We start from the raw sequence: 12037 nt of genomic DNA, 5'->3' as shown, positions 1-12037 counted from the left end.
GAAAAAATTAAGTTTTAATTTATATTTACTACATATTCTTTCTATACATATACAAGGTGGTGGATAAATGAATTACAAGATGAAGATATGATCTGTATCTGTACTAAGCAATGATTCCATAGATACGTTTGTAATTAAAAGAAAGCCATTACATCTTGGTACAGTTCCTTATTTTATGTCTTAACTTAAACTTTAAAATGGTGAGTCTTAACAGTTACTATTTTGAACGCTGTTTAATAATTGTTTTAGTAGCTGATGTTTCAAATTGCAGTGATCTAATAGGGAACTAACTATGTGTGTTTCCACCAGGAGTATGCTGGTCTCGATGGCTTGTCTATGCCGGATGTTGTGGATCTGGTGGAACAGAGCAGAGACACTCTGGATGATATGTGGAGGCAGACTGATTTTGAGCCTTATCCAGAAATACGCATGGCCCGGCTTATGGATGTCATCGGTGGGACTCTCTCACACGCACACACACGCACACAAACCAAAACCAGGAAATGAAAACAAGTATTTGCTGATGTTGTTTTTGAGCTACATTGTGCGTCATGACTTCCAATGGTCCGTTAGCTACTGTGGTTGTTAATGAAGTGCCCATCTCTTGAGAACTGAAATTGACTTACTTACACACTCCTCAGTCTACAGTACCAACTAAATATACAGAAAATAGCTTATCAATAATCTATGCCTCCATGGAAAAAGTATGTTTACCCTAAACATTGTTCCCATAACACATTTGTCATATTTACAAAACAATTATATCTTATAAATTGCACTGTGCATAAGTTTCAGGGACATTTCCAATATATACATGTGTATTTTTGGATCACTTTGGGAAGTCTGGGCTCCCCATTATCTGGATTCATATTACATAAAGCCAAAGCCCTCCCAAGTCTATTGAAAAATAGACATGTTGAACAGTTATGCTAATTTTCAGAGACTGAGTGTCTTGAGAGCGTTTTCCCTGAGCGGCAGCATCCTATTCCAGTTGTTCCCAATGAGGAGAGAGTGGATGCGGCCGCTTAGAGAGAAATCGCTGCACGCAGCGGCTTTTTTCAAAGCACTCTGAGCCTCCGCCTTTTTTGTGCGGCAACTCTGAGGGCTTTTAGTTGAAAATGTCCGATGCCGTCAGAGAGGCGTTGGTGTCGTCACTTTGGAGGAAGTGCTCCCAAGCGCCCTGCCAGCGCCTCAAAGCAGGACCAGAACATGGCATGTCAATAATTAAATGTTGAAAGGCTTGAGATCATTTATTAATAATGTTAACTCGGTGCCTTGACACCCTACATAAGAAACATTGCGTTGCCTTCAACTAAAATGTGACAAGTGGTTTGGTAAACCAGGAGTGTGTGCATGTGTACTTTCCCTGTGTTTGTATTTTGTTGTGATGGAGCTTCTTCTGTATGTGGCAATTTGGTCTCCTTTTGTTTTGTGTTTGTTTGTGTACAAGGTGGAGCCCTGGGACGATATGTGCAGAGGAAGCTTAGCGGTCTTAAAATCTTTGAGGTGCCATTTGTATCCGTGAGGGAGAACATGAGAATGGGCGTGTCCATCTGTGAACAGTGGGTTGTTGCCTGTGAGCATCTGACTGGACAGGTATGGAAGAGATCAAAATAGGGAAAAAATATGCACAAAATGTCAAAACATTTACCGTTTCCACGAATGCATTTAAACAAAAATATTGAACTGAAAATCTATCTTCATATAAAATAAAAGTGAGGAGATCATCAGTTTGATTATGGTAATTGCTGAAACCATATTTAACTGCCTTTTTTTTTCTCAGGTGTGGAAGAGGCATGCTCCACACCCCTGGAAGGGAAACAAGCACTGCCCGCAAACCCTTCATTGCCTTGCAAAAAGATTGGATGAGGTAACATATGTTTTTTTTATCCAAAGTCAAGGAGACACTTTTGGTAGAATAGACCATATTTGACAGTGCATATTTCTCCTTTTCAAATAGCATTGTGGTATACTGGTTGCATCACATAAAATACATGTCCCCTCTGTTTCTGCTTGTTTGTAAAACAGCAGACCTCACATTTAAATGGAATTTCCCCTTGATGTTTATTTTAAAACCAGAACAAGGAAGGGGAAATTAAACATAAATGTATTGACAAAGAAACTAGTTAGGCACCTTATTTCTCCAGAAAGCAACCTACTCACATGACATTCATTCTATCTTCATATGTACAGATTGTATCCTAACTTTAGTCTTTACCCTTTGTGGGCTCAAAGGATTCTTTGGATTGGAACATTCTGAAAATCAGGGCGACTGGCTCAGTTGGTAGAGCAGAGGTCAAATTTCATGTATGTTCCTGTATGTGTATGACTATTGCAATAGTTAAAGTGTTTGCAGACCAGGATCTTTCTTGTAACCTCTGTAGATATTTGCTTAACTGTGCTATAGATCTAGCATGCTGTTAAAACAGGGCTTGACCTGACAAAGTGTTTATATGTTTAGAAAGGCTGAAAACACTTGGGAAAGTACCTTGATTGATCCAGGGAATTTTAAAAACTGGCGCATACATACAGATGCCCTTTTCCTCTTTACAATACATTGTATAATTTCCCTGGTAGAAGGAATGATAAATGTTGGAACTATTAACTATTTGTCATGTTCGCATTTCCATTGGAGGTCTGACATTGCCATTTGTCAGTTCAACACGCTTATGGAGATCTCTATTTCTTTTAGAATATGTCTCCCATACTTATATATACAGCATCCTAAAATTAGAGCCACAGTCGGATAGTCAGTTACAAATTGTAAGCTATGTTGTTGACACATAAATAAAACAGTTGAAATAGAGAACATGTGAAAACACTCTCCCAGGTGGTGACTCTACGGATGGTTCATGAGAAACTGCTGCGTCTGCTACCAGGAGGGAAGCAGCAGGCTCTGACTTCAGATCGTGTGTTTGAACCTTTCTCTGGACTTAACCCTCTGCACTACAACCCTTACACTGAGGTTAGTTGTTGGAAACGGTGAGAGTGCATATGTACTGTTTGTGAGACTTCTGAATGAGCTCGTTTGAGCCTTCCTCATGCTTTTATTTTGTTAAGTTAAGTGCCGCCATTCAGGCACGATATGGAACAGGTTCTTCATGCTTGGCTGCTTGGTGTCACTTTCAACAGATTACAGGGACTACAATCCTGCTCCCTTTTTCCAGCGACAGCCAATTTTTTTGCGTTAGGTTCATCCTGAATTGACACTAATACTGTGTATAAATGCCTGTCTGACTGCAAACATAGAGAAAAAAGTATGGTTATTTGGTCATTTTAAGTTGCATCTTCTCCATAATCTATTTAGGCAAGGATGAAACATCCCTCTTTAACTTAGAGTATGACTCTTTGTTGTATGTTTTTTTTTTAGCCTCTCTGGAGAGCAGCAGTGGCTCAGTTTGAGCGCCTAATGGCTCCGTCAGAGCAGGAGGTAGCTGGCAGACTAAAGAGTTACATTGCTGATGTACAGGACAACCCACAACAGGTAGTGAAACCTACTACGTCAGTTTAGGTTGTTCAAATTGTGTGTGGGTGGAGGGGGGAACTTACCGTATGTGCCTGGCCTGCACATACGGTAAGTGTGTTTGTTGTCTAGCTGTTGCAGGTGTTTCAAAAGCACAAGGAGTTGATCAGACGTCCCACCGTCAGCAAAGAGCTGCAGTCGGAGAGAGAGACCCTCCTGGCCAGACTACTTGACTACAACAAGGGTACACAGTTCTTCCCCACTTTCTGTTTCTGTGTAACAGATAGTGTGACAGTGGGTTATTGTGTCTACACATGGTGGCCAAATATATAAAATGTAAAAAAAACAACATTTCCCCTCATGTATTTAAATGTATCTGCTAAAAGAACTCACGATTGAACACATTTATTTCATGTAATAGTAATAGGTTTACAAAATCACAGATTATATCACAGAATCAAAGATACTGCATGAGGTAAAAGAGACAGGTGCATGCTGGTCTTCTAAAAACAAACGGGGAGTCAGTGGCTTTGTCAGACAGCTCATGCAGGCAGTTAAGGCACTTTAAAACCCTGAGCGCCCCATTGCAGCAGTTTGAGTCAAAAATCACATTCCTTTTCTGTCATAATTGAGAGAAATCTGCACACACAGACATAATACAGCCATTTGTTTTAGATACATCTTTAGACACAGTTGTTTTAAGTTTGTCTAAAGGGGGCCCAGTGTCAGACTTTGAAAACCCTTGGTCCAAACCATAGAAGCACATTTCAAGATGCACTCCCTCCTAGGTTGTTTTAGAAATCCTTTAGCTTAAATGAAGCAGTAAGATGTCCTGGTGGTTAGAGTAAATTCCCTCTCAGGCTGTCCCGAAAACAGCAATATATTCTTCAGCTGAAATGATGTGTATGATGTAGGGAAAGTCTTTTGTGAGACATTGTTGTGCCTCATCTGACCCCTCTCCACTTTTTTAAAACTTTCTTAGGCCTAAAGACTGACTTTGAGAGTCGATGCCATGGAGGCCCAGGGGACAAGTCTGGCCCACTCATTGGCAGGAACCTCCCTGAGGTGGTCAATAAAATTGTCTGGATCCAACAGCTCATACACAAGGTAACTGAGTGCGTCTGTCTTTGCATGTGCACATGCTCACATATGCTGTATGGAACTGACCACCAAATAGTATGGACTTTCTGGTCTATCCATGTGATTTCCATGTGTTTTCCATTAGACAGATAGGTGATCATGTGAAAATTACAGCTTTTTTCTGATCTTACTAATCCAAATAATTGCTATGACAATGAAAATAATAGTGTGCACTGATTCCCTTCTCTTTTATATTCCTGTGCTTTCTGACATCAGATTGAAGACGCTGTTCGCATAGCTGAAGCACTGCTTTCAGAACTTTCTGGGTTCAAGGGGTTCCTGCATTTTTGTGATGACCTGCTCGAAGTTCTGAGGGCATATGAACAGGAACAGTTCGAGGACTGGTCAAGAGATATACTATCTGGACTGGCTGACCCCAAGTCAGGGATCAGGTTTGAAACATTGCACACTGTGACATTAACTATAAAGACCTCCATGGGAAAGTTCAGAGCAACTATGAGTTTCATCTAATTAGCATGAAAAGCATTTGGGTCTGTACTGTAGTTTAGAATTTCTTAGACAGCAACACATATATATTTCCTCAATTAAAATCCTTTTAATTTGTGATTATACTGTACATCATCACCTCAATTATCACATTGATAAAGGGAACTTCCGTTTGAAGGCGTGCTGGTTTGAGTGGATCTAATTATAATTCTCTCCCACTGTATAGTCTCCAGGCTAGTAACCGTGTGATGGACCTGGACCATATGGACGGCAGGCTAAAGATCCAGTATTCAGACAGGCTGGTCAGCCTGCTCAGGGAGGTCAGGCAGCTCTCTGCCCTGGGCTTTCCCATCCCAGCCAAGATACAACAGGCTTCTAATACTGCAGACAAATTCTACAGACAAGCCATTGTCCTAAAACAGGTGAGAGGGGAGGTCAAGACACACAAACACATTTTAATTTCCTTATTTATGTATTTGTTTCTGTCTCATTATTTCGGTTTGAACTTGTCTCAAGCTCATATTGTAACAGAGTGTCACTGCATCGTAGGTGGCCCATTTCTACAACACCATTGACCAGCAGATGATTCCCTCTCAGAGACCTATGATGCTTAGTCTTGCCCTGGCCTTTGAACAGGTCATCATGGTACTGTTGTAATAATTAAGTTTTTTCATAAAAGTCTAATTTTATTTTAAAAAAAGCAACTGAAAGCTGAAGACTTGCGATTGCCTAATTCTTATTTTATGAATGAAAAAGTCAAATATATTTATTATAACAACATACTCAAGTTCTTATTTTGGACTGGAGATGACCTTTATGCTTTTCTTTTTAAGAACCCTCGTTCCCAGTCGAAGGAAGCAGGTGGTAAACTGCAGATTACCTGGGACAACCCCAAAGAGTTGGAAGTTTATATTGCCAAGCTGCAGTCAGCTGCTGAGAAACTCTCTACCGAGAACAGGAAGTTACGCAAATGGCACACTGACTTCATTGACAAGGTTGGAACAAGCTGTTGTTGTTTGGCTTCAGTTGTTTTACTAGATAATTGAATAGATAGGCAGTTAACACAAATTATTTGTTGTACACACATTCTTTTGTAATCATAATCTGAGATTTGTCACTAAAGTCTTCATGTGTATTTGTTTGCACACCTCTGGGTATATTTCTCAGGTGGTGACACTGATGAATGTGGACCTACTGAGACACCAGCAGCGGTGGAAGGATGGCCTTCAGGACCTCCGTACGGGCTTTGCCACTCTGGAGGCTCAGGTATTGATTACAGTCCGCACCATGGGCGACTGGGCCTTTTGCTCGGCAGCGCCACGCTTGTGGAACGGTCTCCCTGACCACCTGAGGGCAACTCAGACACTGAACTCTTTTAAGACTGGCCTAAAAACCTTTTTATTCAGGAAGGCATTTTTACCTTGAGTTAATTTATTGGCAGCTATTACATTCTTATTTTTTTGATTTTTATGGGTTGCTTTATCTATGTTTTAATCGTTTTTATTTGTTTTTACTATATGTGTGGCACTCTGGGATTCTTTGAAGGAAGAGTGCGATAAAAATGAATTGCGTTATCACTATTATTATTACAGTCAGAAGTGTATTTGCCGTCATAGCTTTACAAAACTTTACTTTTTTATATTAATATCAATAAACATTTGTAGAAACCCCCAAGGAGCTCTGTGCTTCCTGTGATTCTCATTATAAATAGGATGGAACAAAATTATTTTAGTGCTTATTACTAAGCTTTTCTCTTCTGGACATACACGAGACGTATAACACATGTTCCTCCTCTTTCCTTGGAAAACTAATGTATGCACGTGTGTTTAGGGCTTCAGGTGTGATGACATGCGGGCATGGCGTCAGCACTGGAACCACCAGCTGTACAAGGCTCTTGAACACCAGTACCAGTCGGGGCTAGAAGCTCTGAACAAGAACCTGCCTGAAATACACATAGACCTCACTTTCAAGTCAGTATTTTCTTATTACATCTCTTTTATCTCTGCCATGTAACTCGTTTTGTGTGGGTTGTCACCTTTTTCTCCCCCTCTCACAGATATTTGGGGGTTTTCCCTCATCTTGAACCACTATTGACTCCAGAATTTCTGCCCCCACCTCTTAATTCTCATACTCTAATACTATTTATTTTCTTGCCTGTCTATTTGCCTCTTTCTTTTCTCTCCAACAACAGCATTGAGTAGTGCAGGTTAAATCTTTTTTTAACCTTTTTTTCCCTTTTTGTAATCAGGCAGGGCCGCTTGCAGTTCCGTCCTCCATTTGAGGAAGTGCGAGCACGCTATTTCAGGGAGATGAAGCGGTTCATCTCAATCCCAAACCAGTTCAAAGGAGTCAGTGCCCAGGGGGAGGAGCTTATCTTCAGCGTCATGATTGATAGAAATGCTTCTGGGTTCCTCACCATATTCAGCAAGGCCGAGGACCTCTTTAGCCGTCTGCAGGCTATACAACACAAGTTCAAGGTGCCTGAACAAAAGATTATTTTGATATCAATAGTGATTATTGTGAGTCAACTGTCCTGTAAAAAGAAACAATTGTATAATTTTAAGAGAAGTTGCTCATTGAAGTTTTGAAATGCTACATGGATTAGTCATGCTTCTCCATATACAGAAGCTCTGTTATTATCGTCAGCATTTCCCCCTTCATATTACCTGTTGACACAGTGAGCACAGCATATTTATGTCCCTTCTGTGTGAAGCCATGCATATCTAAATAGTAGGGGAAAGCCCTCAGTCAACACCAGACATCTCTTTTTGTGTGTGTGTGTGTGTGTGTGTGTGTGTGTGTGTGTGTGTGTGTGTGTGTGTGTGTGTGTGTGTGTGTGTGTGTGTGTGTGTGTGTGTGTGTGTTGTAGGAGTGGGTGGTGCTGGGTCAGGTTGATTTAGAGACGTTAGTGGAAAAGCATCTGAACTCTGTGCAAGACTGGGAAAGAAACTTCAAGGCCCTGAAGGCCAGAGGGAAGGAGTCAGAACGTCTACCCAGGTAATTATCACACGTGAATAACACAAGTAAATATAACAAAGGCATAACTTCTCAACAGAAAAACAAACACAAAATAGAAAAATGTTTAAGAAACAATGTGAAAATATTTTGATATCTAAAAGGCAGTTCCCTTATTAAGAGTGGAAGATTAATAAACATTTTGTATAAGCACAAGCTGGGTCTGCTGAAACTGGTGACAATTCAACAGCATGGGAACGTTTTTTTTGGTAGTCTGCTACGATTCAGCTTTTTCAGATCTCAAGAAGTTCTTCTTTAGTCATTTGTAGCTGTAGCTGGTATTCTGTTTTCCCTACTAGGATTAAGTTGACTTCTTTGGTTCATTTCATGTTAATTGCTCCACAAATACATACATTTACACCATAACAATAGAGTCACAGGCACTGATCCTTTTCTTCCTCTTCTGTCAGCCAGGAGAAGGTAGACTGTATTACAGTCAACTGTGAGCCAGTGAAAGCTGTCATCGATGACCTGATCCAGAGGCTGTTTGACATTCTGCTCTCATCACTCAGGAAGTCCATATATGGTAAAAACAGACAACTCAATTGTCTTTTCACTCCCCCCCACTCATTTAAAGCATTAACATTGCATTGCTATATACTGTTATTAGTTTAATTTACACCAGTCACAAACCAAATCTTTCCCTTTTTCAACTTTCTTTATCTGGGCTTTTTGTTTCAACTTTTGTTTTTCAATCTTTTGGCCCAATGCCATCTCCTTTGGTTTTACTTTCTCTTTCCTTTTCTGTTTCCTTTCCTGTGTGCATTCCATCTTTCTTCTTGTTGTCAGGGCACACCCAGGCCATAGACGGCTTTGTTTCAGAGTCAACGGAGGCCTTGTCCACTCGACCAGAGAGCATGGAGGAGATTGGTGCAGCCAGTGGCAAATATAGACAGATATTTACCCGCAAACCAGAAGTAAGACAAACACACTTCTAAACATCGGCTAGGAAACTTATTTAATGGTGTTAATAATGCTTGAGGTTTGTGCAAATCGTTTTCTTGTCCTCCCTGATTCATCCTTCCAAATCATCAGGATTTTCAACTCCTTTCGCTCCCTGTCAAATAAATGAAAGAATAAAGTCTTTGACATTGTTGCTTTTTTTGTTGACCTTTAAATTATAGTCTTTTCATATCAGTACATAAATCATGGTGGTCACTAATGTCAATAACATGACATGCATTTCTGATATTTTATTTTGATATATATATATACAAACACACACACAATGTCTTGTCATTCTAAATGGCCAAATTGCCAAATGTTTGACATCATATGGAAATAAAAGAAGTAATAATATACTGTATGCATGTGTTTAGATCCTACCTCAGTTCCAGTGTGCTGAGGAGAAGAACCGCTTGCTGAGAGCAGTGGCTGGGGGTGGCCTGGATTCGCTGTCCTCACTGAGGGCCAAGTGGGACAAACTGGAACTTGTCATGGAGAGCCACCAGCTTATGATCAAAGATCAGGTGAGTCACAAACACACACATTTTGATCATTGTTTAAAGCCTTTCTTATCACACATTTTCTTGTAACAAGCAGCTTTTTGAGACGTATCTTCTTCCCTCCTCCTATTTTTCCTCTCCTTTGCCCATTTACCCCAATCACCCGTCCTTACTGTCTCTGGCTGTGCTCTTGGGCTACTTGCTTTCTCTTGCCCTGTTGCTCACTCAGGTGGAAGTGATGCGAAGTAATGCTGCCGGTCGTATCGATGCCTACAGGGCGGATCTGGAGCGGTTTAAGGCCCGCTGGGACCAGCTGAAGCCTAAAGATGAGATGCTTGAGACTGGTGATCATGCTGCCCTTCTTGCGTGCCTCCAGACCATCAGGGACAAGCAGCAAGAGTTCCAGGAGCTAGAGCTTGTGCGCATTAAACTGCTGTAAGTTTTTATTTTAATTTGATATGCTGTATTTATTTATTTTTTCAGGATAGCTGATAAGATGTGGATTGCCTTCATCCTTTTAGAACATGCTGTGGTTAGTTTACATGTGGTTATGCTGTGGCCAGAAAATAGCTTGTAATAATATATTTTTATTTTTTTAAGCTCCTCAGTATTATTACTGATGCAGACCAAATCTAAAATGACAAGAAATACTATATTATTCATAGCCACCTCCCAATTACACTACAATCAGGAACACCTAATGCTCCAGACTAGAACTTCTCCGACTTGCGAAGTTTAATATTCTTCCTACAAGACACCAGGTCACAATCAAAAGAAATAAAAAGTGTGTCTTACACATCATAACTTAATGATTAGTGCCTTTCCTGAATTGCACTTGACAGCACTGCTGGATGAAGTGCCAATCAGACTTGACTTCTCGCCTCTCCTCTCCTCAGTGAGAACTGTGCCTCTTTTGACCTGGGCTCTCCAGATTTCTCAATGGCAGAAAAGACAAAAAGAGACATGGAGGAGTACAGCCAGATATGGGGTCTGTATGAGGAGTGGCAACAAGGCTTTACAGAAAAGGCCCAGGAGGACTGGATCACATTCAGGTAGGTAGGGGGTTAAGTTGAAACCTGCTGTATACGGAACTCAATCTTCTTGGTCACTATTCTGTTTTCAATTGTGCGTTAATATGTACAATTCTGTTGTTTTTCAGGAGTAAGACATATGCGTTTGAAGAATTTCTGTTTGCGTGGCAGGACAGACTTAGGAAGCTGGAGCAGCCGACTGCCATGTCTGTTAAACTGCAAGGCGAAGTGGACAAATACAAGGTAGTAGACAGTAGTGCAGTCGGTGGAATAACATATCATCATCTTCTTTTCAGTCTGAGTATATGTATTTTTAAGGAATATGACTCAAAATACTCGAGCAGGGCTGAAAGTCAATAATGTTTATTACACTCAACAATTCAGCTCTACTTAGAGCCTGCAGGGGTTTTACAATATTAGTCAGTGGAGCATAATGGGAGAGCAATCACCAACATCAAAAGGGTTCTTCTTTTGGTTGAAATACTTTTGTTCAGAAAATGACACGACAATCAGTTTAATGCAATATATTTTGTGTAAGTAAAAGCTTTTCTGTGTGTGGCACTAGAAGAAAAGGTACATGATCACCAAAATCAAAAGGTTTTATTCTCTGGGGACCATAATATGTAGAGCAAATTACATGGTGCTGAAGACATTTTGTATCTTTACCAAACAAAAAGAGAGCATCCGTGTTGGAAAAACTGTCGATGAACGATGAGGATTAAACTCTTATCTTTGACACAGAAATGTACATGAATGTAGATCTCACATCCTTTATTTTCCCAATTTTTATCTGCGTGTCTAGAACATGGTCCCGGTGCTGAAATATGTGCGTGGGGAGCACCTGTCCCAAGACCACTGGTTGGACATGTTCCGTCTGCTTGGCCTTCCAAAAGGGACAACTTTAGAGAGACTCACCTTTAATGACATCCTCGGTGTGGCAAATGCCATCGTAGAAAAGGCCTTGGAGCTTAAGGTTTGTGCACGCACACTTATGCAATTACATACAGGGTTTGGTCTTTTTAAATATGCGACTATGATTTGTCAAAAATTATTAATCTTTATGGTTACGAAAATTACCACAATTTGTGACCAGGGCCACTAGGAGGCAGCAGCAAGTAAGAAATTGCACTTGTATGAGTAGTAGAGGAAAAGCTCATGACCATATACTGTAGGTTACAGACATATTCATATACAGTATATATTTAAGAGTTTGGCATGTAGATGAAATATAAGCATTTCTTGTGTTTTTTAGGAAATCATAATAGACAGCCAACCCTTTTCTTCTCATTTCAATCCAAAGTGTTGCTTTTGATATACTTTACAACGCAAACACTTGTTTACCGTAGTTTTAATTTTTCTTAATTCTTATCAGAATGATTCAGTAATTATATTCAAGAATAATGTATAATTAAACATTTCATCAGGATAATTGTACCATAAAGTTCACATCAGCACATACCAATGTGTTTCTCTCCTCGTTGATTTACAGTGCATGA

At 40.2% G+C, this 12037-nt stretch overlaps 1 protein-coding gene across 4 annotated transcripts in view; it reads left to right on the top strand.

The window, feature by feature from the left end:
- dync2h1 (dynein cytoplasmic 2 heavy chain 1) overlaps positions 1–12037 on the top strand; it is a gene marked incomplete at its 5' end in the record, with an annotated part of 94928 nt that overhangs the window by 1542 nt on the left and 81349 nt on the right. For all 4 annotated transcript variants that reach the window (XM_079225195.1, XM_079225194.1, XM_079225193.1 and 1 more), the window contains 22 exons: positions 310–454; positions 1451–1596; positions 1784–1870; positions 2831–2965; positions 3371–3484; positions 3596–3707; positions 4446–4570; positions 4820–4995; positions 5277–5472; positions 5600–5695; positions 5884–6045; positions 6218–6316; positions 6881–7024; positions 7303–7527; positions 7920–8047; positions 8476–8591; positions 8855–8982; positions 9385–9534; positions 9740–9945; positions 10407–10562; positions 10670–10784; positions 11344–11514. In XM_079225195.1, coding sequence (XP_079081321.1) covers positions 310–454; positions 1451–1596; positions 1784–1870; positions 2831–2965; positions 3371–3484; positions 3596–3707; positions 4446–4570; positions 4820–4995; positions 5277–5472; positions 5600–5695; positions 5884–6045; positions 6218–6316; positions 6881–7024; positions 7303–7527; positions 7920–8047; positions 8476–8591; positions 8855–8982; positions 9385–9534; positions 9740–9945; positions 10407–10562; positions 10670–10784; positions 11344–11514 — 3132 coding nt within the window. The remainder of the gene's footprint in view (positions 1–309; positions 455–1450; positions 1597–1783; positions 1871–2830; positions 2966–3370; positions 3485–3595; positions 3708–4445; positions 4571–4819; positions 4996–5276; positions 5473–5599; positions 5696–5883; positions 6046–6217; positions 6317–6880; positions 7025–7302; positions 7528–7919; positions 8048–8475; positions 8592–8854; positions 8983–9384; positions 9535–9739; positions 9946–10406; positions 10563–10669; positions 10785–11343; positions 11515–12037) is intronic.

This window comes from Taurulus bubalis (assembly GCF_910589615.1).
Source record: "Taurulus bubalis genome assembly, chromosome: 10".
NCBI lineage: Eukaryota > Metazoa > Chordata > Actinopteri > Perciformes > Cottidae > Taurulus > Taurulus bubalis.
The sequence above is the reverse complement of the archived record's forward strand: the minus strand, read 5'-3'. Positions and strand labels throughout refer to the sequence as shown.